This window comes from Melanostigma gelatinosum (assembly GCF_949748355.1).
Source record: "Melanostigma gelatinosum genome assembly, chromosome: 3".
Taxonomy (NCBI): Eukaryota; Metazoa; Chordata; class Actinopteri; order Perciformes; family Zoarcidae; genus Melanostigma; species Melanostigma gelatinosum.
In genome coordinates, this window is record NC_136636.1 from 21,130,815 (window position 1) to 21,158,548 (window position 27,734).

A 27,734-nucleotide genomic window follows, 5' to 3' on the forward strand; every position below is an offset into this window, starting at 1 on the left:
CGCCTTTACCGTATTCAATCCATGCAGGGCCATAATTCCCATCTGTGGAGTCTTTATAGAGCTGTTGGACGACGTGTATTTATGACTGCAGCCCCTTTATGATTTCTCTACTGTAAAGGAATAACAGCCTGGCAAGTAGAGGTGCAGCCCCAGGCCATTATTTACTGTGGTGTTGTACCTCGGAGACACGCAGCCGTGATACGGGACAGGAAGCATGCAGGAATTAAATTACACCAGAAATTTAGTGATCCTTCAAAAGAATGGGCTCCCTTGTTGGATAGGTTTACCTATGTTTCGGTAAAATGGAGTTCCCCCTTTAGAAATGGCTGCAGGAGTAAATGACAAAAACAGGTCGGAGGGAGCAAGTGAAAAATTCCAAATGAAGTGTCGAGTTGGTTTGTGTGGGCAGCGTGCGGTTGACATGTTGGCTCCTGCGCTTCGGGCTCCAAAAACACCCTGGTGTAGGTTCAGTTAAAGAGGGAACGCTGATGTCTAATTACCTGTTGAGATGTGGTTTGGATTGAAGCAGCTCTTGTGACAGAATGTCTTTCTTCTTGATGAGGAAATTATAGACTGCAGCTGGGGCTCACATTCTCTTGGTTTGCATCTTGAGGTCTTCACCTGCTCCCGTGCTTTTTCTGTAAGTTTGAATGATGCGGTGGAAGAAATTCCCCCCCGCATCAGAAGTGATGTGGGTTTATTTTATCTGCTGCCTGGGGGAGGGGGAGGTTTCTCAACCTTAAATTCGCACATGAGAAATATTTTGATTTGCGTTTGATAATAACACCCTGCAATAGAAATGGATCACAAAGGCAGACTGACTGCAAAGATATGTTTTATCATGTTTATCATGTTTTATCATCTGCTGTGTGCTTGCACGGCTGAGTTTTCATGATATTTTGTGCAGGGCGGTGTTGAGGAGTCAACCAGTGACGTGAGATCAAACAGCATGTGTGAGTGTGTGTGTGTGTGTGTGTGTGTGTGTGTGTGTGTGTAGGTGTGTGTGTGTGTGTGTGTGTGTGTGGAGGCAAAGGGGCAGATACAGGGCAGCAGGGATTATCAGGCTGCCCTTGATAACACACAGGTGGCTGATCTTGGGGTTTAGGGTCTGACGCTGTTCCTCAATCCACCACTTCCTACTCTGTACTCACACACACACACTCACACACACACGCACACACACACACACACACACACACACACACACACACACACTCACACACACACGCACACACACACACACACACACACACACACACGCACACACACACACACACACACACACACACACACACACACACCCGTCCGGCGGAGTTGCAATATCATGGCAGAGCTCATGTTACTGTCCGGGTGCACCGCTCTGGGTTTTAGAGGGTTAGGAATGGGGAATGGGATGAAATAGATAGTCAATGTAATATTCTGCCAGTTCGTGCAGAGGTGAGTGCTTATTGATGGAGGCTTTGTTGTTTGAGTGATACGTCTGACTGCCTCTGGATGCTGTTGCTGGAGGAATGAACAAAGCCATTACAGAAGAAGAAAAGTGGAGAAAAAGAAGAATTTTATTGCACAATCAAAATAAGAAATCACTCTCTCCACCTCTCCGCTGCGCATTCTTAAGTGACGACAATTCATCTTCAATTTCACACCGGAGTTTTCCTGTGTGAGACCCCCATAAAGTGCTGGAGCGGACTGAAGCTCTCCATGGTTGCTGTTGGTGTTAGCGGCGGGGGCTAGGGAGAGTAGGGGGTTGACATTTATGGATGGGGTTTTCCACCATCTCTACGATCGGGTTTTAAGACTTGTTGCTTGCATGGAGCCCCTCTGCGTGCAGCGTCGGGGACTCAGCTGACAGGACCTGGGGTGGCTGCACTGTATTCACGGAGGCTTTGCAAACTGTGCACATCCATCACGGCCCGGCGGCATGCTGGGTTTCAGGATGGGGGTGCATTCGTTATACTGACACGGCCAGGAGAAGGAGGGGGCGGGCTGGGGGTCGAGATTAGGGTGTTGGGGCAGAGTGGACAGTGTAGACGTGGTGGGGTGGGGGCTGGTTGAAGATAAGGAGATTTGTGCAGGGTTTTAGGGGGATACAGCTCCATGGCAGCAGTCTAGCCGCTCAAGAAAATCTCACTTGTTCTTTTACAAGTCTTTGCATTATTACAAGGGGATTTGGGGAATAAAGGGTATCTGTGGAATTTCATTAACAAAACAGCTTTCAAGGGGAGACTAAATGAGGAATAAGACTTTTAAGTAACAAGAACATGACTGCAAACATTGCTCCAATTAAGCTGAATGGCGTTCACCATGTGTATATATATCATATGATTTGGGTTGTATCCCTTTAGGTTGGTGTTAAATTGGGACTCCTGTTTCTCTTTGTCTTTTCCAGAAGGCCGTCTGCATTGTAGACCACTGTTTGTTTGTTTTTTTGATTCAGCAGCTCTGTTGTTCAAACAGGAGTGAATAGTGAATTTGTTGGGAACTATTATCAGTCGTGGATTTGGTGCTCTTGTGAATATTTTCCACAGCAAAACAGCACAAGTAAACTTGTCATTTTCATATCATTTCCTGTCCCACTCACAGCTGTGCACACCACCTGCTCAAAGTCAAAGTGTTCGAAGGAACTATTTCTTCAGTAGAACGAGAAGAATGTTCTCAGAGTGTTCGTGGGGTCATCCAGAGAGTAAACAGGACATTGTTCTTGTAAAGAGATGTCAATGGTGGCAGAAATCTGCAAGGATTTTTTATTTTTATTTGGGTGAACCAACCCTTTAAACAGATAAAACACCATTTTCATGTATTGGCAACAATAGAAAAATGATTGTTTTGTGTGGCTGCCTCCCTCCACCGCCCTGTAATCTGGACTAACTGGAGTGTCTGGTGTTGGGGAGTTGGGGTGTTGGGGAGTTGGGGGGGGGGGGGGGGGGGAGTGATGCTGACAAGGAACATCAAAGCAAAAAGGGGGGAGGAGATGAGGAGCGAGGGGAGACAGAGATTAGGTTGAGGGAGGAGAGTGAGAGAAAGTATAGGTCAGGAGTTGGGCTGCATGGAAAGCAGAACGACTGAGATAATGATCTCGTTTTCAGACCTCATCAGACCTCTGGCATGCAGACGTTACTGTCTGCATGATGGGAATTGTCAGCGTAAACGCAAGGCATCGCTGCGTTTGGGATAAATACAGATAAATATCAGCCAAACACAACATTGAAACTTAACAGGGATCCAGGTTGATAAAGAGAGGCCTCTTTTTAATCCCCAGGGCCGATGGCTTTATCACAAATTCCATCTGAGAGCCGGTGGTACTCCAGAGTGTCAGTCACAGAGACACTCAGGCTATTTCTGCTGCAGCCAAACCCTCCAATCACACATAATGATTTCCATTTACAGCTGCAGGCAGATGGAGCATTTCTGTCTATCTCAACACAAATCATCTCCCCAGACGAAACCCCAAATAACTTAAACCCCAATTCAACTGGTCTCAAACTTTCTTTCTTTTTTTGTTGCTAGTCTAAACAATGAATGAGATGTTTGTAGTCGAGATGCTATCCAGAAATGTGATAGTATGAAGTTGTTTTAGCAACGATAGAAGATTCTTTACCACAAATAAGATTATCGGAAATACATGAGACTTCTAATTTATGCAACCACAAATGGAGGATCGGAGAGGAGAGGAGGAGGAGGAAGAAAGAAAAGGAAGGAGAGGAGAGGAGGCAACAGGAAAGGGAGAGAAGGAGGAAGAGGAGAGATGATGGCAGACGGAAGTGGAAGAGGAAGAAAGAAAAGGCAAGGAGAGGAGAGAACAGGATGGGGAGAGGAGGAGAAAGAGGAGAGATGATGGGAGGAGGAACAGTAAGATGAAGAAAGAAAAGGAGAGGAGGCGACGAGGAAGATGAGATTAGAAGTGGAGGATAAGGGGAGGAGAGGAGGATGAAGAGGAAGAGGAGAGGAAAACGGAAAAAGCAAGGAGAGGGGAGGAGGTGAGGGGGTGAGAAGAGGGACAAAGAAAAGGAAATCAAATGAAGTGGAGAGGAAGAGGAGAGTGAAAGAGGAGGAAGAGGAGGAGGAGAGGAGTGCTGGATGTAGATCCCATTGAGTCCTTTCTGTTTCACGCCCCACTGCAGCTGAAACCAAACGTCCACCGCCGAACATCTGTTGTGTTTGGCCGTGGCAGCCGTCCCTCCTCTCCTCTCTTCCGCTGCCGACCTCTCTGACAAACCACTTTGGCTCTCGCACCCACGAAAAAGTTTTATCCATCTCTTGCTAGTAGATCCTTGACCTGGGTGGAGGAGGAAGAGGAGGAAGAGGAGGCCTGGGGGCCCTGAACACGAAGAGGAGGTTAGAAATATAAAAGCTTCTCTGTGAGAAGAGGCTGCCCTTCGGAAACGAGAGCATTGGCTCGACAGAAAGTGCTCCAAACACAACAGCGTCTGGCTGTAATATGCGGTTATTATGGATCATGGCTTTGCTGATTCAGTGATGAGCTCATGCTCTACAGTAGATCATCTTACAGTCGTCCCGAACAAAATCTCAAATTCTTGTTTTTCTGGCCACGTGAAGAGCAGAAAAAACTAACTTTATGTCCAGAGAAAACAATTGCTTCTATGAAAATACTTTCCTGTGTCGACGTGTCTGATCTGCCCCAAGAATTCAAACATTTCTACTCATTTTAAAGGTCCCTGTTGGATTCTTGTTCAACTTTTTGATAACTTTGGTGAAAAAATGGTAAAACCAAAAATCAGCTAAGCACCGACAACAACACAGAGAAAAACTATTTCGTGCAGGATCCTGTGTTGTCAGAAATACAACAGAAAACATCAATAAATAATGAGGATTATTCGTTGAATATTTCAAATGGGAAAAATAATTATAAAGCTTTATCATCTCCTTTACCACAAATAAATTGATCAAATGAATTAAAACAGGATTTACTCTATCATTTAACATTCACTTGCTCATTTTATTAGTCAACTTCAGTTTTTCTATGTTCTTGCCACACATTTTATATATATTATATATATATATATATATATATATATATATATATATATATATATATATTCTCATAAAACTGAACCAGCCACATGACTTAAATCATCCATACTGCACTGAACACTGCTGTAGCATCACTGTAACAACAACCAACTAATAAATGATGCTGTAATATCAAAGCCTATAAAGCTAATCTGCAGTAGGCTAAAGTCGGCTTTTCAAAATGAATCTTTACCAGCTACCACATCAGTAATGCTTTGCGTCAATAATAACATTAGGCCTTCTATGGCCTACTTTACTCAAGTAAAACTAACTGTATTGAATAAATGAAATTGACTTTTTCTTCTTTTCTCTGTGTGATATTGACCAGATTGTGAAAGGAGCTTCCCGTATTCCTGTCTCCAGCACCTTGCATATCGGACTCACAGACTGTTTGTTTCCTCCCAGCCCCCTTTGCTGCAGTCCTGTCAGGCATGTGGTCCAATAATAACCCGGCCAGGTAGCTCAGCCATGTGGAATTTGACATTATGTCCCGGGGCATGTCAGGCCCCCGATGGGAGAGTGTGAGTGGACGGTAGACAGCCAGTGTCAGGGTTTTCCAGAGTGAGTTACACAGTATTTGGTGCATTTTATCTGCAGATAGTTGAAAGGATATAGGACTGGCATTGTTAGATATATAAATCATTATCAACGAATCTCATGAAAATACCGAAACATCAATGAAGTTATCCCCAACCAGCCAGTCATGAAGCAGTACATCAGAAAAGGAAACAAAACACAAAATGAAAAATCTAAATCTGAAGCAGAATCAGAGAGAATGGAATAAGATGTTTTTAAAAACGTTTAAGTTACTTAAAATGGGAAATTGAAGGAATATAACTATTTGCTTTCTTAATCCGTCACAGCAAGCTCAAGTTTATCTGTTGTCCACAACTTAGTATTTCCTCAAGCATAGTCCTTCATTCAACTCCACTACATTTCAGAGGGAATTATTGTACTTTTTACTTCACTACTCATACAAAAGAGTTCAAAACAACTACAGCAGTAAAATCCTGCTTTCACATTAATACATTAATACATTATTTCTGCATTTTTTTGTACTTGTACTTTAAGTACATTTTCCTGAGTATGCTTACACAATTATATATTTGCAGGACTTTTACTTGCAACAGAGTATTTTGACATTGGGGTACTACTACTTTTACTTACAGTAAGAATCTGAAGCCCAAAAACATACTGTAATCAGATTGTTCTTTCTTTATCTCTCACACACAAACCATTGCTCCCATAAAGTCCAATGGCATGTAAACGTTAAGCAGTGAACCTGCGTCGATAGCACACATAGTGTTCATACATAAAGCATTGACACTCAACATACTTCAGCCTCCGTCTCCTCATGCAGACACGTCTCCTCATTCGCCCTCCCATCTCTCCTCATCTCTCTCCAAGGAGCCCGGGCCGGTGGCTGCAGAGGTGGGTGGGGGGGAGTGATTCATGAGCGGGGCGGAAGGAATGTGTATGAGCACCACATGTCTTTTCTGTTACATGCTTCACACACACGCACACGCACGGCGACAGGTGCAGCGTTGCAGGAGAGTACGTGGCACTGAAGGAGGCCCTTGTTGTCGTTGGCACCGGACTCTCAGCTGTGCCCTGTCGCTTCACCGGAGGCTGTGTGGTCGGTCACAGGCTGATATATGGGCTGCATCACATTCAGTCATTATAGAGTAACGGTGCAGGAGCGAGCACAGGCAATCTGCTCTCTGTTCAATTGTGTTAAAAGAAAGCGCTGACGCCGATATGTCACCGTGTTCACAACATTCAATCTAATAGTTATCCAAAGAGTACGTTTTTTTTGGGGGGGGGGGGGGGGGGGGTTCTCCAGGATTAAGATGTTTGAGCTGTCTGCCTCCTCCCAACGTGGATTATCTCAAGCAACAAGGGACACTGTTTCTGGAAAGAGATCATTGCAGTTTATATTGCGAGCAACACAATTTTCAAATATTTTCATCAGGACTATTTATTTCAGTACAAAAACTGTGCGACGCCTGGGGATTCTCCAAAATAAGGGGGTCGTTATTTCGAGAGAAATGTTGAATTTTAAAATTTGATTATCAACTGAATAAATCATCCATTTCCTATTTTTTCGAACGGAGCGACGACAGAAATCCCCAAGGAAAAAGACTGAAAGTTAATTTGTGACCTTAGAAACAGCAGTTGCCAATCATATGACAATCTTCCTCAACAGAATGAGCCAACAGGTTGAAGCTAACTTGGACAAAAAGTCCTTAAAGCAGGGGTCTCAAACTCATTTTCACTCCGGGCCACATCAGCATCATGGTCGCCCACAAAGGGCCGGTTGTAAATGTAACTACTCGTAACATATTGTAAAATAACTGTCTCTGCATTTGATTATTGTTTTTTCAAGTGTAAAAATATTGTACATGCAGTTATATAAATGTAAACATATATTTAAGCACATTTCTGTTGTTATAACTTAAATCCTTTTAATTTAGGGTTAAGAAACCCACATTACTCTATCAAAGATCAAACTATTAAAGAAAATATCAAAGACAAATATCAAACAAGTTATTACAATAACTTTGTTCAAAGCTTAAAATCCTTTCAATGGTGCGTTTTGCACAATCCCACATGAAGTATTTCATGTGTTTTAAAGCCACGTTTAAAGTAGTCTTCAATGTGCTCACAATACATTTCCATTTCAAATGTACAGTAACCAGCCAAAGAGCTGCTTCTATGACTGTGTTTAAGTATCTCATCATTTTGACTTTCTGTTTCATAATTTAAAAAAATCTCATAATTTTGACTTTCAATCTCAGAATTATGACTTTCTATCATAGTTATGACTTTCTATCTCATAACCTCGACTTTCTATCTCATAATTCCGACGATGGGTATATTTTATTATCAAGTCTAACTTAAAAAAAAAAAAAGAAAAACGTTTACTTTTTTTTTTTTTGCTGGCGGATTCGCGGGCCACATAAAATGACGTTGCGGGCCGGGAGTTTGAGACCCCTGCCTTAAAGTGTTGAGAAAACAATAAGGAAATCTGGATTTCTATAATTCAAATGACTTAATCTGCTGAGGAAGATCATGTCATACAATCAAAAGCATCAGAATGTTTGGTTCTACGTCCCCACACACCACTAGACACAAGTGACAATATGCTTTCTTGTAATTTGGGTGAATCAACCCTTTAAGCTCAAAAACATCACCAAGAGTTGAAACTGTATAAATATTAATATTTCAGTCATGGAATGGACAGATGTGGCCCCATTTGGTAATCACAGAAACATATCACTTGTCGTTGGGGTGGAAAAAAGGTTGTGTGCCGAGAAAAATGTTTCAGCTTCACATCCACGCATTTAAAAAGAATGTAATTGGTTCTGAAAAGGTTTAATAAACCCGGGAGTTAAAGCATTTTGGCAACCTTCAGGGACGACCAGCTTTCACTGAAGGTACGTATACAAATCTTCAAAATGAGGTCATGTGGAGGTTAGAAACGTTTCAGTGGCGATGATGTGAAGGCCAGAATGACGTATAGGCGTTCATATTTCTCTGTCCGTCCTTCGTTCGTGCTCTTTGGGGGGCCAGAAGTCTTAGCTGGTGAGAACGAGGAGAGGACAGCGACTGGCTAATGAGCCAGTTTGTCAGAGACTCGAGACAGCTGCGTCCTCCGAGGGCGGCGGTGTTAATAGATGCAAAAAAATGTTCACGCTTTAATTAATATCACCTGGAGATACGAGGGTGGTTTACATTCATGTCTATGTGTTTGTAGCATGTGAAACTGGGTCCGGTTGGTGATTGTTGGGAGTCCTGTCCACCTCCTAATAGCTTCAGTTGTCACGTGTGTGTGTGTGTGTATGCGTGTTTTACCGATCTTGTGGGGACATACATCTGAACACAGTCACATTTTGGGATCTCGTCTTTTTGGGGGACAAAATGTGGATAAACTGCAAACGTAAACAATTACATTTTAAGGGGAGGATTATGTTTACTGCTAGGGTAAGGGTTAGCAGCAGTTATGGTTAGGATAAGTCAATGTAATGTCCCCAAAAGTCATGAAAACACAACTCTGTGTGTGTGTGTGTGTGTGTGTGTGTGTGTGTGTGTGTGTGTGTGTGTGTGTGTGTGTGTGTGTGTGTGTGTGTGTGTGTGTGTGTGTGTGTGTGTGTGTGTATCCTCAAAAAGACCCTGAACCGCTGTATCTGTGCCAGTATGCATGTGTTTTTGTGTTTGGTCTCAGCATGTGAAAACATTTATGTGCAACCAGAGGAATTCAGCTGTGCCTCATTCAGAGGTCTGCCTTTACGTCCATGTCACAATAATGTGTGTGTGTGTGTGTGTGTGTGTGTGTGTGTGTGTGTGTATGTGTGTGTGTGTGTGTGTGTGTGTGTGTGTGATTTGATGGTTTTCAGTGAGGATGGTACTGAACCAGTAGCTTCCATACCTCAACTTCCCTACAGGCATTATGAATGTATCTAAGCGACGATATACGATTAGGTCCTCTGATGAATAGAAAATAATGGACTAGGCCGAGCGCTGAGTTCATTATTTTCTATATCAGAACACTAAAGAATGTATTATTGTTCTTATACCATGCTCACTTACCGTTACCTGCCAGTCAATACTCCTTGTGACGGATTTAGACGGATACTTAGACTGCACACTCATGCACCGCTATTACAAGAGTTGTCTTTCCTTTTCTTGTTCCTAGCTAACTAGTTCACTTTTATTCTTACTTTTCTTTTATAAGTAATATATTCTTGTAAAGCACTTTGTCAATTGTGTTCTATAAAAGGTGCTTTATTAAATAAACTATTGTCATTGTTGTTATTATTCAGGTCTCAGCTGTATTACCGTCTCCTAACATTTGAGATAAAACCGTTTTTGTCCTACAGTGATGCCTATCACCAGTGCATTAAACCACTTGAAGTGGGCCTATTCAATACTGCATGTAAAAGATTTGACCTCACTAGTTGGATTTGAAGGCAGCGTATGTTTGAGGTGTTCTGTGATATGATTTTAACAGATGCCTGGCAGTCAACCACCAGTATTTTTGGCAGCCATGCTATAAATACAGATGTATTCACACCACCCAGTGTTACACTCACATTCATGTTGACTTCAGGGAAATACATGGAAGGTTGTTTCTATCTGACAAACTCATCAGCCACGTATCACACATGAAAGTGTGAACTTCTTGTGTTTCACAGTTGTTGTTTTCTTTATCAGAGTATTATTTCACAACTATTGAGTACTTTATAATAGACTTCCTCAGGAGTTATGCCTTTTCGGAAAATTTCCAGGACAGGTACTGTACACCTTCAAGTGCCGTGCAACATTAGGGACCAAACTCTGAGCCCATGCATTCCTGGGCCTGTGTGCTGGTTGCTGTATGCTGTCTGCAGCTGCGGGGCTGCCTGCTGGTTGACGAATGAACCAATAGCGTCCTGGCTACGTGATGAATGGACCAATAGAGGATGATGAATAACAGCGAAGAGGCCGTTGAGGCCCGAAACATGAATGTAGCTGCAAGATGTTAAAACTGAGGCACGGTGAGGGAGAAAAACGAAAGGAAGATAAAGGAGACAGGTACAGGGAGAGAGGGCGCGCAGTGATAAGTCATGGGAGAAGGAGTGAGAGAGGGGATGAGCAATGTGACAAAGTGTTACCAAGGGGAGGAGAGCTGACAGAGGGAGGGGAGATTTATGAGTGGACAGAGAAAGGAGGAAGAAAGCGACGGAAATAAATAAAGAAAGAAACAAGACGAGCATAGACTTATAGGCACAGCTACTTTAAGCTAAATGCTAACGTCACGCACAGAATGACGACACTACCACGCTGATGTTTAGTGTGATCGCATGCTAACAACTGCTAATTAGCACAGCTGAGGCTGATGGGAATGTCACTGTTGTGATACAGTAATCCTGAAGCAAGATATTTAAAAAAAATGTTTTTTTGACTGGATGGTGTTGACAAAAGTTAAGGGTTTACAAGAGAATCCCTCCTGATGGGGTCAAGGATGAGTACTTTTTACTGCAATCCATCCAAGTAGTTGTTGAGACATTTCACTGGAAACATCAAATGTCAACATCATGGTTGAGCAAGATGAAAAGTCAGGGGATCGGAGAAAAATGCCTCCTCTGGGTGCAGACTGTCTCAACAACATTTCACGGGAAGACATCCAACAGTTGTTGAAATCGTTGTTGAGATATTTCAAGTGGTGGACTGACTGACCAACATTACCATCAATAGATCAGGCTGTTCTCATACAGCGTTTGTAGCTAAAGCTACAAAAATGAATGCGAGGAAGTATACAGACCAACACTCACACAGGGAAGGTTGATGGGTAAAAAAAACCCAAAACACTTAACTTCTGTCGTTATTTTAAACCAAACCAAGATCTTTTCCTTAACCTAACTCAAATGTTTCATTTGAAGACAAGAAGGTACGCATAGAACGAGTGGAAACTGACACATGATGCAAGACGTGTGCAAAGGAGTAACTTGTTCGTAACTGGTTTGATTAGATATCTGAATCTTCGTATGAGGATTTGTTGCATCGATCAAAATAAGGAAGAAAGAAAGCAGAGAGTGATGACAACATGATGCATTGAGCACATTGCTTGTGTTATTCACTGAAGTGTCTGCGGCTATGAATCCATCTACTGTCTGATACCACAGACGTGCTGCAAAGAATTGCATGAAATAAAAGCAGACAAATTTGCTTGGCAACCCTGCAAACAGATTATTACAAACAAGAGGACCATAAACCTCTAAAAACAATCCAATGAAAGGCAATGAAAAGGTGTGCGATAAGCCCATAATAAATCCCACACTGACGAAAGATCAAATCCTCCGCTGACTACGACATTTAAACAGTGGAATATTTGCAGGTCTCTTGGAGACGTGTGCCCAGGTTTTCATGCGTATCACAACTATCCCAACGCGGTTCTCACCGGCAAGTCAGAACTGAGCCGCAGGCGTGATTTCTCCCGGCAAAGCGACCGATATCAGAAAAAGCTGCAGGGTGCAACTTCGAGCTCCCGTGGCAACTTGGCAGGTAGCTTGTAAAGCAGTCATGCGGGTCGGTCTCCAAACAGCTCTGTCAACACAGCACAGCACCTCACAACAAAGGAAGGCTGATTACAGTTGAGGGGGGGGGGGGGGGGGGCGTCTGCACACCTGTTCATCCTCTGATATCAAAAAGGATCTCTTGTTTCTATTCACAGGCCGCACGCTGTTAACATCCTTCACAGTCTGTGACAGGCAGTGGGAGCAGCCGTGCGCAGAGCGAACCGGAGGGATTGTTCGTACACATAGCCGAGTGATCTTCCCGGTGATTGAAGTCAGTTGATGATGGAGAACATGTGGATCAGTTTCCAGCTCCTGGAGTATACGTCCTACCTTCGAACGGAATATCTAAGTGTGCAAAGACAGACAGAGAAGAAGGAAGAGGAAGGACAATTAGGAGGCATAGATGAGAAGATAGAGCGATGATTGGGATGTAAAAAAAAGGAGTGAAAATCAAAACAGATGACATGTTACAATTAAAAATGTATGAAAAAAAGATGGTAATAGTAGCGATCTTGTTCATATCCGTTCGCCCAGACGGTGTAGCATCTTTTGCCAGATGAAGGTAAATTTACTCAGCACTGTTTATAGCTGTGATACTGAGGCGAGTACTGAGTTAATATGCATTTAATTATATCTTCTCATTTAAAAATCTTCTTATACATTATGTCTATTGCATTTACACATAACATGTCATGGTGTTAATATGAAGTACTGTTGCATTAACATTGTGATTCTACAGAGTACAGCATTTTTCCCTGCAAGTGTGTTATGATCAAAACTTTATGTCAGGGGAACACAAGGCTGAACATGAATAAAGTTTACCCAACCTATGCACAGAATGGGGCAAAAAAAAGGCTGCGGAAGCACTTAAGGTGTAACGAGTGACATTTATTTATTCATTCATTTATTTTAAGATGATTATCAACCAAAACATCCAGTATTACAGAAACAGAATCAAATGAGGCAACAGTGTCTCCAAGGTAAAAAGAACAAACAAAAGAAGCAACAATAACTCAACGTAATCTCCCTACCGAGCCACAAATCAGAAGAAAAAGTGAAGCTCAATAAATAGAATCGACAAATAAAGACCTGTGTCAAGGTGCTATCCAAGAAAACAACGTTTCACCTGTTCAATGTAACAGTTGAGTGAGACAGCTCAGACAGGAGGAACACTGGTGTTTTAGAAGATACACAGCTCCACTGATTGTTGAATGAGATTCAGGTGTGAGTGATCAGACTCGTGGCAGCTCTGAAACACACAGGCTGTGTTAGAAAATCCCATCTAACACACTGCATGCTGCCTATACTCACTCATACCTACTTCATACTGCCTGAATGAACCATTACAAAGGATTTTACGGGCAGACTGCACACACTGAAGGAACTTCACATCTTCGAAAACAATCCGAGCAAATTTTTCAAACAGGTGCTGTTTGGCTAAACTGACCACCTCTTAATCTAGACGGTTCATTTCTTGCATATTACCCTCATATTGTCAGCCAGTCTCAAGCATAGACTGTATATAAGAGGTAGCCGTCGTCACCGTGACATCACCCATTAGTTTGTGGACTGCGGTTTTGAAGCCGCCACCATCTTGGTTTTTTGCACCCAGAAGTGACAAAGGTGTAGAGCTAAGGACAGCCGGATGCAGAAGAAGACATTTTTAGGCGACCAAAATGTTACGATGAACTTTTAGGAACTGAAAACTTGCTGCGAAAGTATTAAAGTTCTGAGACGAAAGGTCAATCAATAACTCCCAGACCGGACAACGCCGTGGTAGCGACCTGTCAATCACAAGGTAGTCACGCCATAAAGCATACCCTGCTTTATGGTCTATTTTACTCTAAATGGGACCTTCATTTCTTAAATGAACATCATGCTGTACTGAAGGACTTTAAAATGAACGTTTGAGATCATAAACTCATGTAAATGAGCAATCTTTACTGAGGTAATAAATCAAGTGGCAAGTGGAGTCTCATAGTCTTCGATACAATCTGACTTCTCTTTGCAGCCAGATGAGTCTGATGGTCAGTAGAGAGAATGCAAGATTAAAGCACTTCTGCATTGGCTTCACTTTTCAGACCCAGAGGATGCTGCGATGGTCTCGGGGCACCCAGATGCAATGCATTGTGGGGCAGCTGAGTATGTGCAGTAAGTGACTTCTCACACTCTGTTATTCTTGCTGATGTAGTATACATCTGGGCGTTTCTCGAGTACACAAAATCAACATCATATGAAGTGTGACCACCCAACATACTCCCGTTTACATCACACTGCAAACAACAGCATGCAATTTTGAACACATCCACGAGAGAGAGACAGCTCTCTCACAAGATGAGGGCAGAGGAAGAATCCGTAGCCGTAACAGAGAGTCAGATGACTGATGCGTTATCACCGTAGTGTATCATCTCGCAACAAAGGGCTCTGATATCTTCATGTGCACTACGTGTATGCAGACAAACCAGGGATCAAAAGAGAAAAGATGAGACAACCTGGACCATTAGTGGAGGAAAAAAAACAGAAAAAACGAAACCACCACTATTATCCAGCTTCTGTCCGGGGTTGCCATGCTCCTGTCACTGTAATGAGATGAAAACAAACAGTAACTGTAGCCCAGTGTGTGTGTGTGTGTGTGAGAGAGCGAGAGAGAGCAGACATACTATATCCTTGTGTGTATCCGCAGTGCTGTGTTGTCTGGTATCAATGGCAGTCACTTAGAGAGTGTGAGTCAGTGTGTTTACTGTTTTCACAGATGGAGCTCTGACACTGTCTGGATAACTGCGATAAATGACTCGCACTCTGGTTCAGTAGATGGGAAAAAGAACAGCCAGTTACACACACACGCACGCACGCACACACACACACACACACACACACACACACACACACGCACACACAGACGTACTGTACGTTAGAAATGAAGCACTTCATCAACTGATGTTTTTTTGCTTCTATTCACAGCAGGGAAGGAAAGAGTAGCTGCTCATTAATGGGGAAACGTCAGCTGCTGATTGGCTCAGTGTGGCCTCTAATTCAAGCCAGTATAAGGAGAGATCATATGTAATCAATTAACAGCTGCATTTGGTTTTAGGGAATTTAAAGCAAACGAGAGAAGAAGGTGAGCCAATGAGGTCCCCACATAAACTACAGTATGGTGCCATCAGAGAGATTTTGGGAAAAATGTGTCATCCATCGCTCCGTCTATAAATGACCACTGAAGGTGAATGTGGTTTAGTGGAGGCCACCGCAGCAGGTGTGTTACAATCTGCTGCTGATCTGCAGTTCAACGTGTCCTCCAGCTCCTCGTCCACTGAGTGTCCTTGATACTCCTGACAAATACTGCCCCCGTGTGGACAAGAACACTTGAGCCGCTCTGAAGGAACCTGAACCAGACCTTCAACCTACATGCAGTGGTGGATGAAGTGCTCGGATCTTTTGCTTGCGTAACAGTCGTACTTACTGCTCAAAAATGATAAGCTCCAACTGCTTTCAGTGCTTACACTTCAACTGATATTGTCTTGTCTTTACACCACATTTAACTCAGTACACTTAACCTTAACGTCTTTCTGCACTTCAATTTCAACACCAAGATAACATGCAGCTTATTTCAGTTTTGTATTTTAACTGCCGCAACTGAAACTTTTATGAAAATGCAAATTTTCAGCAGCAAGCAAATACATTCTCTCCAGAAAAATGTTGCCTTTTTCCAATTACGCTTCATTTCATTCGTTCCTAAATGTGCTCAAAATTCTGGCAACGATGACCTGACGCTCCTGTCACACGCTCACTTCTCTAAACGTTCGGCTGGAGCAGCATGCTCATCACTTTATTGAGGAATCTCTGAGTCATGTCCAAACAGAACAATATTCATAAATAGGTCAAAGGACAGCACACACTCTTATCAAAACACATTTGAAATATAATTTATTGCACATTTAAAGATCAACATAAAGTGGCACGATACCCATTTCAATCCAGTTACATCAGAAACAAAAGACAAAAAGAAGTCCTTACAAAATGCTCACACCTTATTTACGATCCTTGTTTTTGACTTGAGAACAAAATAACCATGAAGTTGCAGGAATGCCAGACCGAAACTGCATAGATTCATAAAAACATGTTTAATAAAAAAAAAGACAGACACTTCTTTAATATGGCACAGAAAAGCCAATCAGACCTCGGTGTTACTCATGTTAGTCATGAGCCCATCAACTTCCACATTGTGTGTGAGTCTCAGGCGGTTCAGTGCGTCAGAACAAAACAGGGGATTACCGATTCTTAAAGAGGAAAGCACTGATAAGATGTCAGAAATATAAATTGCATGCCCAATTTTAAATTTGTCTTTTGCATAAATAAGTCCAATGTTAAAAAAAAAGAAAACATTCCTTAAGGCCCATTTACAGTAGCATGTTATTTTTAAAACATTTCGGGAGCAGGCGTGCGTCACTGTAAAAACCTCAACGTGGAGGCGCAGTTGAAGAAAAACTATACAAAAACAAATGACATGATCGTCACAGATACCATTTACATCTTTGACCTCATTGTTCATGTCATATCACAACCCCAAACTCCCTTTTTAACGTCAGAATCGTCCACATCATTGATTCAATTGGCAGTCAAGATTCATATTCGGCGCATAACAATTGAATGCTTTCAGAGGGCACGGACCATCTCTTATTGCTGCATGGCTCATATTTTGATAACTGGTTTCATCATGTTTGTTGGCAACAAGCTATACCTTCATCTCTACTGTTGCTGCATTGGCAAAGTCATAAACTAAACCACTGAAATGTGTGACACCCAACATAAATACCTGCCATCTGAAAGTGGCTTACATGATACCAAACCCTACAGCGTGAGAGCTACAGTATGTACAGAATGACAGCGAGAAGTGGCAGCAGTGGGTAAGATATATAGATATTAAAAAAGGAAAAATGGCACACGTGTTCAGAAGTCCGTTTATGATCCCGTCACCTCATCGACCTGGAGTAAAGTAAACATACACATGTTGATGTACAGTACAGCATAAATACAAACCCAGCCAATGGTCACGAGAAGAACGGCACAAAAGCATGCGAACTGGTTTTAAAATAAACTCTTATAGTAAAGTCATCAGCACAGTTGTATTAGAGTTACCTGATCTAAGTGTTAGTTTCGTTAGGGCCGCCTGGTTGCATGTCGTTAAGGACACGAGAGCTGCGAAGTGAAAACCGTTTGAATCCTTGACAGGTTTACTCACGAGCATGACATTTACTGGGGAAATGATGCAGAGTTTCATTGTTAAATTAAAGTCAACAGAACTAGTCTAACCCCCCCCCAAGTAAGCCCCTTGATGACAAAACATTATATACATGGATAGCAGTAAAGAAACGTGACTTGCTTGGCACACTTTTACACTCGGGGTCTTCCCATCTTGGGCTGAGTTGAATATTAAACAGTAATATGATTGGTTGCCAGATCAGCTTCTTAGTAGGTCACATACATGTTTGATGAAAGTTAACCCATTCATGCCTCAGAGGAAATGAGCTTTAAACTACCAAAACTGCTCATTAGTGCCAACGTAACAGTGATGAGTATTGTCAATGCAACTTTTCAGTTAAATCAAGGTAAAAAAAAACAAAAAAAACAAGCATTCAAACACTACCTGCATCAAAATCATTTTTAATTATCAAGAGTGGATCCAGCTGGCCGCTATGGGCGTTCAGCGTGTGTCAGGATATACAGCTAGAAAAGAGACATTTCAACTCAATTGACCGAACTTCCAGTGTCACAGAACCTGCCTGTTGAGTACATTTACCCTGGCACTACCGGGAACACTTCTTGCACTACCAGAAAAAGAGAAATCAGAGAAAAACTGTTTTCTGTCCGCCACTGAACAAAACCTTAAACCACAGGACGCATATTGTCCAAGTAAACATGAATAAAGATGCAACGTAGAGTTCCAGAGCTGAGTTATTTGGAGACACTTTGAAGAAGCAGCACTTGAGAAAACTGGAGGGAGATACTGAAAGTCAGAAACAGAGAAAGAGAGGAGAGAGGCTGAGGGGAGATAAAAGGACGTGAAGAGAGACAGACTTTCCTTTGGCACCTGAGCCACAGTGGCAGTGCTCTTCTGTGGGCGGACAAATGTACCAGGCGAGGGTAAAGACACACAACAGAAGAGGGAAAGAGGGAGGTTTTGCTAAACAGCTGATGCTCGAAATATCCTCCCTTGACCTTCTCTCTTCGGCAAAAGGTTTATTCTTTTCCCCCTTGCTCCGTCTGGAGATCCTGATTTGGCTCCTCCCACATCAGTCGCACCTCTCAAAAACACATAAAATCAGTGCCAGAGTCCATCCACTAGGAGTTCTCCTTCAGAGCCTTTGAACCTCACTTCAGCCACACAGGTTCTTCGGGTTCTTCTGCAACAGGTTCTTTATGGCACATGATGGGACTTCTGCAGGTTTCTATCTCGTTTTTTTGCTTCCGCAGAAGAATCTCAAGTTTCTCCCAGTTGAGTTTCACAGGCGCTCCTCTGAGGTCGGTTAGTGCAGGTCGTTCTGTGTTGATGTTCTCGCGCCGGGTTCGGTTCAGCGTGTGGTTCTATAGGTTCTCCCCAGGCTGATACTGGGGTTCTGTGGAGGTGAAGTAGTCCTCTAGGAAGCCCTGCAGGTACTCAAACGTAGGCCTCTCTTCTGGGTCCTTCCTCCAGCAGGAGAGCATGAGCTCGTGCAAAGAGCCGGGGCACTCTGCTGGGCAGGGCATCCGGTAGCCCCGCTCCACCTGGTCCAGCACCTCGCGGTTCACCATACCTGTTGAGAGAAACGGGAAGTTAGAAGGAAGACAGGGAACAGACAGACTTTCTTGCTCAACAAAAATTCTTCCAAAAAAGTTAATTTGACGAATGGCATTATAAAAATTTGGAAAACACTAACATCGAGAATCCTATATTTATCCATGAAATTGCAAAAATATGAAATCATTTTACCATTTTTAGGGCTACAACGAATGATTACCATCAGAATAGATTCATCTGATGAATATTCTTGTAAAATGTAAAATATTCTGTAAAATGTCAGAAAATAGTAAAAGAATGTCAAGATGACATCCTCACATAGCTAGTTTTGCCATTTTTGCTGCAAAAATGACAAACAATTGTTCAACTATCAAAAACAGTTGCTGATTATATTTCGGTTGACTGATAAATCAATGAATTGACCAATTGCTTCAGCTCGTCTTGTTAAAGAAGCGCTTGTTTGGACGGAGCATTGTTGAGGTGCTGATTCGTTACGAGTCTTTACCTGGATAGGGGACTCTGCCTTTAGTTGCCAGCTCTGTGAGCAGCACACCGAAGGACCAGACGTCTGACTTGATGGTGAAACGGCCGTACAGAGCAGCCTCCGGTGCCGTCCATTTGATTGGGAACTTAGCTCCTGAGCAACCATGGGGAACAAAAGAACAGTTTTGTTAGGGTGAAATTTAAAAGTACCACGTTGTAGAATAAAATACATTCGATTTTAGAACAGTCAATTCTTTCATTACCGCTTTTCACCAGTAAACAAATCTGTGCTTCTCTCTCTAGCTTGATAGAAATGAAAGAATAATAATAATATGTTGTGGAAAGAGTGGACTCACCCTGTCTGGCAGTGTACTCGTTGTCTTCAATGAGTCTTGCCAGACCAAAGTCAGCAACTTTGCACACCAGGTTGTCGCCCACCAGGATGTTGGCAGCGCGCAGGTCTCTGTGGACGTAGTTCATCCTCTCCACGTAGGCCATGCCTGCTGCAATCTGGAGGAAGTGACGCAGAGAGGACAGGGATTTTATTAGAAATACAAACACCGTGTTGTTGTTTTCTTTGTGTGGCTGAACCAAAACTTATTTTTACCTGAGCAGCCATGTCTACCAGCTGAGGAAGACGAAGCATCTTTCCTGCTTCTCCTTTAAGGAAGTCCAATAAGCTGCCTGCGAGTGCAAGATAAAAAGATGGACATTTGTAATGACAGCTAGGCTCCAAATAATCAACTAGACGTTCATTCTATGTGTAAACCCTTAAAACACAAGCCATCATCTAGATGCGTTTGTAAGCAGTAATATATGTAATTTTAGAAAACCTGGATTTCAGTTTTTTATTTCATTTCGAGAAATATAAACCAGCCTTCAGCAGCATTTCAGTTTCAGTCCCAGAAAAGGTTTGATCCATCACTTGTTCCAGTCGGCATCCTGTACTACCTTGGCTCATGTATTCTGTCACGATGTAGATGGGTTCCTCAGACACAACAGCGTACAGCTGGACCAGCTTCTCGTGCCTGAGCTTCTTCATGACCTGAGCTTCCTGAAGAAAGGCCTCTGGAGACATGGTGCCGGGCTTTAGGGTCTTAATGGCTACTCCTGTTGTACCGTTCCATGTGCCTGTTAATAAAATAAAAAAAAGATAATTCTATGAGTTCTTTGATAAAGCGCTAGATTTAAGGAATAGTTTGACATTTTGGGAAATACACTTGTCCTCTTTCTTGCAGAGGGTTAGATGAGAAGGTCAGGGCCACTCTTTATACAATCAGCAGCCTGTTAGCTTAGCTTAGCACAAATACTGTAGAGCTCACTAATTAGCATGTTAAATCTCATTTGTTTACTCTGTACAAAAACCAAAGTGTAAAAACTAACACTCAGCACATGACCTGCCGTTAAACGACAGTGATCTCAGAGGTGCTGGATGGGGAAATCTGTTACCGTTGGACAGAGCCAGGCCAGCTGTTTCCCCACTGGTTCCAGTATTTATGCTAAGCTAAATAACGACTAAATGTAGTCTTAAATTTAACAGACAGATATCACAGCAATCTTTTCATCGAGCTCTCTGCCAGAAAGCAAAAAATATGCCTCTCAGAAATGTCAAAACATTCCTTCGATGAGAAATGAATTATCTCTGACAACTTTTACCAGGATTCACATCATCATCGCACGTAATGAGCAACTGATCCTCATATTTTGCAAATCCAATGCATAACCTGTGTATCTGCCATGGTGTGAGAGGAATTCAATAATTTCCACTAAAAAGGGAGCGGTGCGTCGTCCTTACCCATCCAGACCTCTCCGAAGCAGCCCTGTCCCAGTTTAAGGTCGAGGCGGAGGGACTCTCGGGGGATCTCCCAGGCGTCCCTGGCCAGTCCCTGGGTCTGAGGTTTGGCCACAGGACACACGTCCGATAGAGCGTGGCACAGCCCATCAGAGTGCTCTGGACGAGGGCCGAGAAGGGAGAGTGAGCGGGCAGTTCATGGGCAAGCAGTGTTGTCAAAGGTTTACCATCAGAGAGCAGATGTGAGGACTCACTGCGGTAGTGGAAGACTAGCTGCTGCAGGCTGCTGAACTGGGTGCGGGAGGTGATGTAGAAACCTCCGCTATCCAGCTTCCTGATCTTGTAATGTTTAACATTCAGGCCTTTGGTGTTGTCATAATCCAGCACTGACAGGCAATATGCTCCTGTGAACAAGACCAAACGACAGACAGAGAGGTTAGAACAATACAACTCGGCGCGTGTGTCCCTGTGTGACAGCTGCTCGGTGGAGTTTCCTAGCAGCTGTGCTGGGCAAGTCCCTGATGGCCCCTTCAAGGGCCCCAGACATCCAACTAAGCCTTTCTGTCCCTGCCCTGGACCCACTGGGAAGTAAGGTTTGATCTTTCAGAGTGAAATAGTGATAATTATTGACTTTTCAGGAAACGACTTATTAAGAGTCAAAAATAATGATCGGCATAAATTATAAAATAAGACCTCACAAGTGTGACAGGAATCAAACTTGTAAAAAACATGCTTTAAGAAGTGAACAGACAAATCTAACCTCCTTGACAGGGAGATTAAATGTAAAAAATCAATTCTCTTTGATCCGGTGTTCAGTCTTGTGCAGTAAAGACACACTTGCACAATAACTGAACTGGCAGTTTATTGATCCAAATTGCCTGATCGACACAATATTATTCCAGCAGTTTAACCAGATCTCAACGTCTGCGCTATCGACCAAAAACTAGACAGACATTAATGGCTGTACTAAAGATACAGATACTGAACTAAATCATTTCCTGTGGTTATCTACATTTGTGCAGAATATAAGGCCTCCACACAACAACTACAACATCGAGCTCATTTTATACAAATATCTGCACTCATAAAAGGTCATAGCCAGCCACAAACATGGCTAACAAAAGCTGAGATGATGGTTTCCAACTCCCGTGTTTTCTAGCCTGAGCATGATGAGAAGCATCACGACCAGTCGGACAGGATTTACACTTCATTCATACGAGCGCTATGCTTCTGCTCATCGTGTCGCACTATGAGCCTCACATGTGACATCTAATACAGAAGACACCCAGGAGGCCTACACACCTCCTGCCAGAGCTCCTCCTACTCTCCCCGATCCTCCCCCTTTCCCTCAAGTCTCCCCTCTCTTCATGCCTCTCCTGCCCTCTCTCAGTGTGTGCATGTTGGGAGAACAGAGACTTATAGCCGGGAGGAACTCCAGCACCCTCCTAGGTCGACCTAGTTCTGGCAAAGTGACTCACCACTATCCATTCACAAGGCCCACTCCAATACACTGTGCTCTGTTCCTCCTTCCCCCCTCCAAAACAACCCCCTGAAGACCCCACTGACATCACAAGGACTACATCCGACAGCAGAGTTTCAGAGAAAGACGCAAAACTCCAGAGAACGAAGATACAGCGCCATAGGCCCGCGTGACAGGCAACAAACGGCTTCATTACGAGGTTCTGTCTCTTTTAAATTGAGTCCCTAAAGATCTACTTTTTCCAAAGTGAGATCTCATCTGCTACGTGCAGTGGACTCCAGGGACAGATAAAGTGCCAGCACGTCCCTTTTTCACACATTTTAGAAATTAAAAGCTCAGGTTTTATGAAACATGTTTTAAAAATCTGATTTTTTTTCTCTGAGACGGCATGCACCTCCCTGTCTGTTGTTAGATTACAATCTCTGAAAATGTATGTTTGTCTTTCAAAAACGCTTCATGTAACGATTCTCATAATATCTCTTACTTCAAATACACAATTTCAGAGCTTCATCTTGAGAAATAAGGTTGAGCTGCAGCCAATGATTATTTCCATTATGAATAAATATCCCAATGAATCACACAATAAAATCGATGAAAAGTTCAGTGTATAAAAGTGATAGAATAGTGAAAAACACCTGTGAAATGTTCCTAAAGCATAGGTTGACATATTCAAACTAGTTCTGTTGTCTGTTAGAAAGGAGCAAATATTAACTCATCCATTAATCCTGTCAGCTGTATGGTTAATAACATGCATTTTTACAATAACAACGTCATGGTGAAGTTGAATTGCTCTACATTGCTTTAGAGACCGCAGCCTCCGGAGTGTCTGCGCTCTCACCTTTGGTGGTCTCACTCTCCCTCACCAAGAAGGTTCCTCGTCGGTTCTGTAAGTTCAACAGGAGCCTCTCGGAGTCGCGCCGAGTGATCTTCCCAAAATACCACCTGCCAAAGTGGGCCACGGAGAACAAGATGAGAAAGAAGCTACTACCGAGTGTCTGGAGCAGGCAGGCAGAAATATGTTTTGGCTGGAAATACAGAGGACCGTAGTGGATGGTATATTGGAAATATTCTCTCAATACGCTTGTAGAAGTAGATATAGCAGAGAATAAATAAAGCCACATCCAGGCTTTGAACTGCAAGAGTGAAGCAAGGAGAGGATAACTTACTCTTCTGCTTGGATGGAGTCGGACGGAGCCACATAGTTGCTGGGGATATAACCGCTCTCTCCGGTCGTCAGGGAGCGAGCGAGCCACCAGTCCCCTTCTCTGTGAGAGAGAGAGAGTCAACAATGTACTGAAAACTGACAACCACAACACTTCTTGGTTGAATGATCTTTTAGTTTATTCCCTCTAGTCTGTGGCCCAAAGCCCATTGGAGGACGTGTCATATACGTACATAGTTATTTAAATAAAAAAAGCCTGAATGAACTCGTAGAACAGCTCGACACTGTTGTTTTCAGCAAATAGAAGCTAGTTGTTCGGGACTATTTTAAGATATGGATGAATATATTCTGAATGCTAGAACGTATTTATGGCCCAAGGAAGGTGTATGTGGGATTGACTCAAAATAAGTTACAGTGCCCTCGTTCGTCATAAGAAAAGGAACAGATCATACACACACACACACCAGTGCAACAGACGTACGTGTGTGTATAGTTTTTGGGGAACAATGAGGTCTATGGCACAGAATAATAAGATAAATCAGGCTTTATTTAGTTGGATAACTTATGTTGTGGTCGTTTCATGGGTTGCTACCTAGAAAGATATGGATCACCTCCAGAACATTACATGTTACAGTCTCTGCAGCACAGGATGCTTCAGAATGTGTCCTCAGATGATGCCTTAGTCAGAACGTCTACTTCTGAAACTTCCACATTGTTTGACTGACAACCCACGATGTTATTTACGAAGCACAGAAAAAACCTTCGATTCAAAAGATTGAGTTTCAAATAAAATAACACATCTCACCCCACACTTAAGTGCAAAAAGATTGTTCAGAGAGGAAATAGACAGACAAATGCAACCTTTTGTTCAACTTGCAGTCCCTCGGTTTACATTTTAAAACCTTTAACTGTTGCTCTGTATAGCGAGACGAACAATATGTTACCCACCAACCAAGTTAGAGCACCAGCCCTCTACAGTACATCTCCAACATTTACTAATTCACTGCAGTTACGCGGCGAGCTTGATCAGACAAATCCACGCAGCAGCGAAGGGACAGTGAACAAAAGGTTGCGTGAGATTTGTTTTGTTTTATTGCATTAAGTATTACTGACCTGAAGCTGTACTTTTTCCTAAGAGGAATCATGACGCATGAGAGAGAAAGAGAGGGAGAGATAACAGACACAGCAGACACATCAAAAACCCAGCAAGGCAAGCAGCTCGGCACAGACAGATAGCAGAGGAGCCTGCAGGACAAACAGTGGGGTCACACGAGCGGCAGGCTTTCTAAAAGCGCAAAAGTTCCACTTTCCAGTTTGTAACAGCTTTAATAATTCTAGAAGAGAGGAATGAAGAAATATCTCCCCAGTTATTATCCATAAATGATCACTTTGTACTCTCACTACTTCATATTCAGTGTTTGCATTAAAACCGTTTATAAAAACTCCCACGCACCAAATATTTGTTTTTGGAAACTAGATATTCAAACTGTAATATTAATGTTAAGTATGAATTAATTCTACTTTTGAGCACAACTATGTAGTGCCAGACTGTAGCTAAAGAACAGCAGAGCAGACTTATGACAGGAAATTATGGAAAGAGTTCAGCGGAAGAGAAGACGAATGAAAAAAATGACAGGCTCTCTACAGAGCGTCTTAAAGACGAGGATGACGAGAAGTCGTCGAAGGGGAACAGGATGCATTAGTAAAGTGCCGTTCTGCTCGGTTTCAGTCAACAGACGGAGAGGATCAGACTCGGCTGTCTGGATCGCTCCGCAGTCACCAGCTCTGACTTTGTTCATTCATTTACACGAGAGGGAGAGAGAGAGGGAGAGAGAGGGAGAGAGAGAGGCTGTTGATTCTTACGTGTTGTTGACAATCTGCAGCCTGTCGCCTTTCCTAAAGGTCAGATCAGACGCTGTCCGTGACTCATAGTCATACAGCGCCACAAATGTGGTGATACCTCCTGCAAGAAAGTACACACACAGAAATACGCATTTAGGGAAGAATGTAATGAAAGACAAAGAGGTACTTCCTGCTAAGAACTATTCCCATTCCTCTCCATGATCCACCTTCAATAACACAGATCTTGCTCTATCCACTGTAAAGCTGGCATATGTTGTCTCTGCTCTGCAGCTGTACAAAACAATTTAGCGAGGCTTAATGAGAAATATCGACATTCAGATTGCTTGTGGCCAATCGTCCGTGAAGGACGCCATCATACCGATGGCGCTCTATGTTCTGTGGAGCTTTCTACCCCTTGCTTTTGATAAACCTGTGATCTAAAGCCGAGAACTCTCCAGCCAATCGTTGATTGGCTCATTAGATGCACACAGGAGGAGCAGGCGGCGGCCAGCAGATACACCAGCAGCCCTCCTCTCTCTGGACGGAGCAACATTAACCGAACCATCTGGCCGGTCTAGACACATTGCAGCTTAACGTCACGTAAAATCTGGACAGTTTGGCGCGACGGGCTTCAAAGTCAAAGAGAAGGTGTGAAGTCTGTTTGGCAGCTTATGGTGGGAATAAGACACATTTTGTCACATGTGACATATGACTCACTGTGAATCATTTTTTTTAAAAGATATTTTTCTCAGGACTATTGTGATCTCAAACTGAAAGCAAGTCAGGACTGACTGGGCTGACTTATAGATAGATCAGCTCTCGTCACATCGTATTCAATCAGCTTCCATTCACATAAAAACATCTCTTCTGTGCATCCTCTAGTCATTGTGCATGCAGCATTACTTTTACCATTACTTGGAAATACATTCATTTGCTTTCTTGCGAGGAGTTAGATGAGAAGATCGATACCACTCTCATATCTGTCTGTTCAATATGAAGCAGGAACCAGGAAAACGCAAAAAGACTGGAAACAACTGTATACTGCAAACCAGCTTTTTCTCTTTTACTGCTTTGCAACCACTGTTGACAAAATGACAATTAGTTTCAAGAATTCAAAATGTAACTCTCATTTAGTAGCAATTGTAGGTGAAGTAAACGTCCTATAATATTTTGCAACACTTGCACAGCTCACCCCCCCGTCTCAAAACGTTACCTACCTCTATGAGGCGAGGTGATGGTGCCCGTGTGGTCCACCCCTCCAAACAGCGCCAGCTCAGGAGTGTTTGTCGGGGCGAGCTGGTGCTGCCCTTGGTGCCCACGCCTGCCTGTCCCGACGGCAGGGCTCCTGTTGGGTGTTTGAGTCTGCTGGGCGGGTCCCAGGTGGCGGAAGTGGCCGCTGTCGGAGCCTGTGCCGATGGTGCCGTCCAGGCTCATGGAGCGCTGGCCCGGCTCCTTGGGCTTGCTCTTGCCCGCCCCCATATGCAGACCTGGGAAGAGAGCCAATGATGAGTAAGTATGCAGCACTTTAATAATAATTTTTAAAAAATGTTCTTGTTATATGTCAAACAGCTCACACAAGACGAATCAATTAGTCGATCCACAGAAAAATAATTTCATTGATTAAAAAAATGGAATCAATCGTCAGGGAATAACATCAGTCTCCTGTTTCAGCTTCTCCAATGGGAGGATTTGCTGCTTTTCGCGATTTCACAATCACTGTAAACTAAATATGTTTGGGTTTTGGACTGTTGGTCGGACAAAACTCCGGAAAACTGCGATCGTTTTTGCAATTTTCTGGCATTTTACAGACTAAACAATTCATTGATTAAACATAAAAGCAGCCCTGGTCCCAAAAGGTATTTCTGTAAATATTTCTATCACAATTTCTCCAAATCAAAAAGGGTCAAACTTGATCGTGATGCATTCTATCTTCCTTCACATCGAATGTGGTTCTCTGCTATCGTACACTCAGGTGTACTTTCATCCTGGCAGCAGTAGCATGACTCAGAGGAGGGCATATGGATGTCACTTTACTTTTGAACTTTGTTAATATTTGAATCAAGAAATACATCCTTTTCCATGAGGAAACATGCCATTACAGTGAAATATAT

The 27,734-nt window shown here is 42.9% G+C and overlaps 1 protein-coding gene across 2 annotated transcripts; it reads right to left on the bottom strand.

The window, feature by feature from the left end:
• Positions 1-15,996: 15,996 nt before the first annotated feature.
• On the bottom strand, positions 15,997-27,102 carry LOC306775146 (proto-oncogene tyrosine-protein kinase Src-like; the record flags this gene model as incomplete). 2 transcript variants are annotated; one of them, XM_079265428.1, is made up of 11 exons in its annotated part: positions 15,997-18,880; positions 19,370-19,501; positions 19,704-19,857; positions 19,955-20,031; positions 20,299-20,478; positions 21,143-21,298; positions 21,394-21,543; positions 23,458-23,561; positions 23,786-23,884; positions 25,645-25,744; positions 26,841-27,102. In XM_079265428.1, the coding sequence occupies 11 exons, from the start codon at positions 27,100-27,102 to the stop codon at positions 18,672-18,674; spliced, it is 1,623 nt and encodes a 540-aa protein (XP_079121554.1). In that variant the 3' UTR covers positions 15,997-18,671. The 2 variants fall into 2 exon arrangements, with proteins under 2 accessions (XP_079121554.1, XP_079121553.1); XM_079265427.1 differs by having other exon boundaries at positions 25,645-25,752; positions 26,837-27,102.
• Between the last annotated feature and the right edge of the window lie 632 nt (positions 27,103-27,734).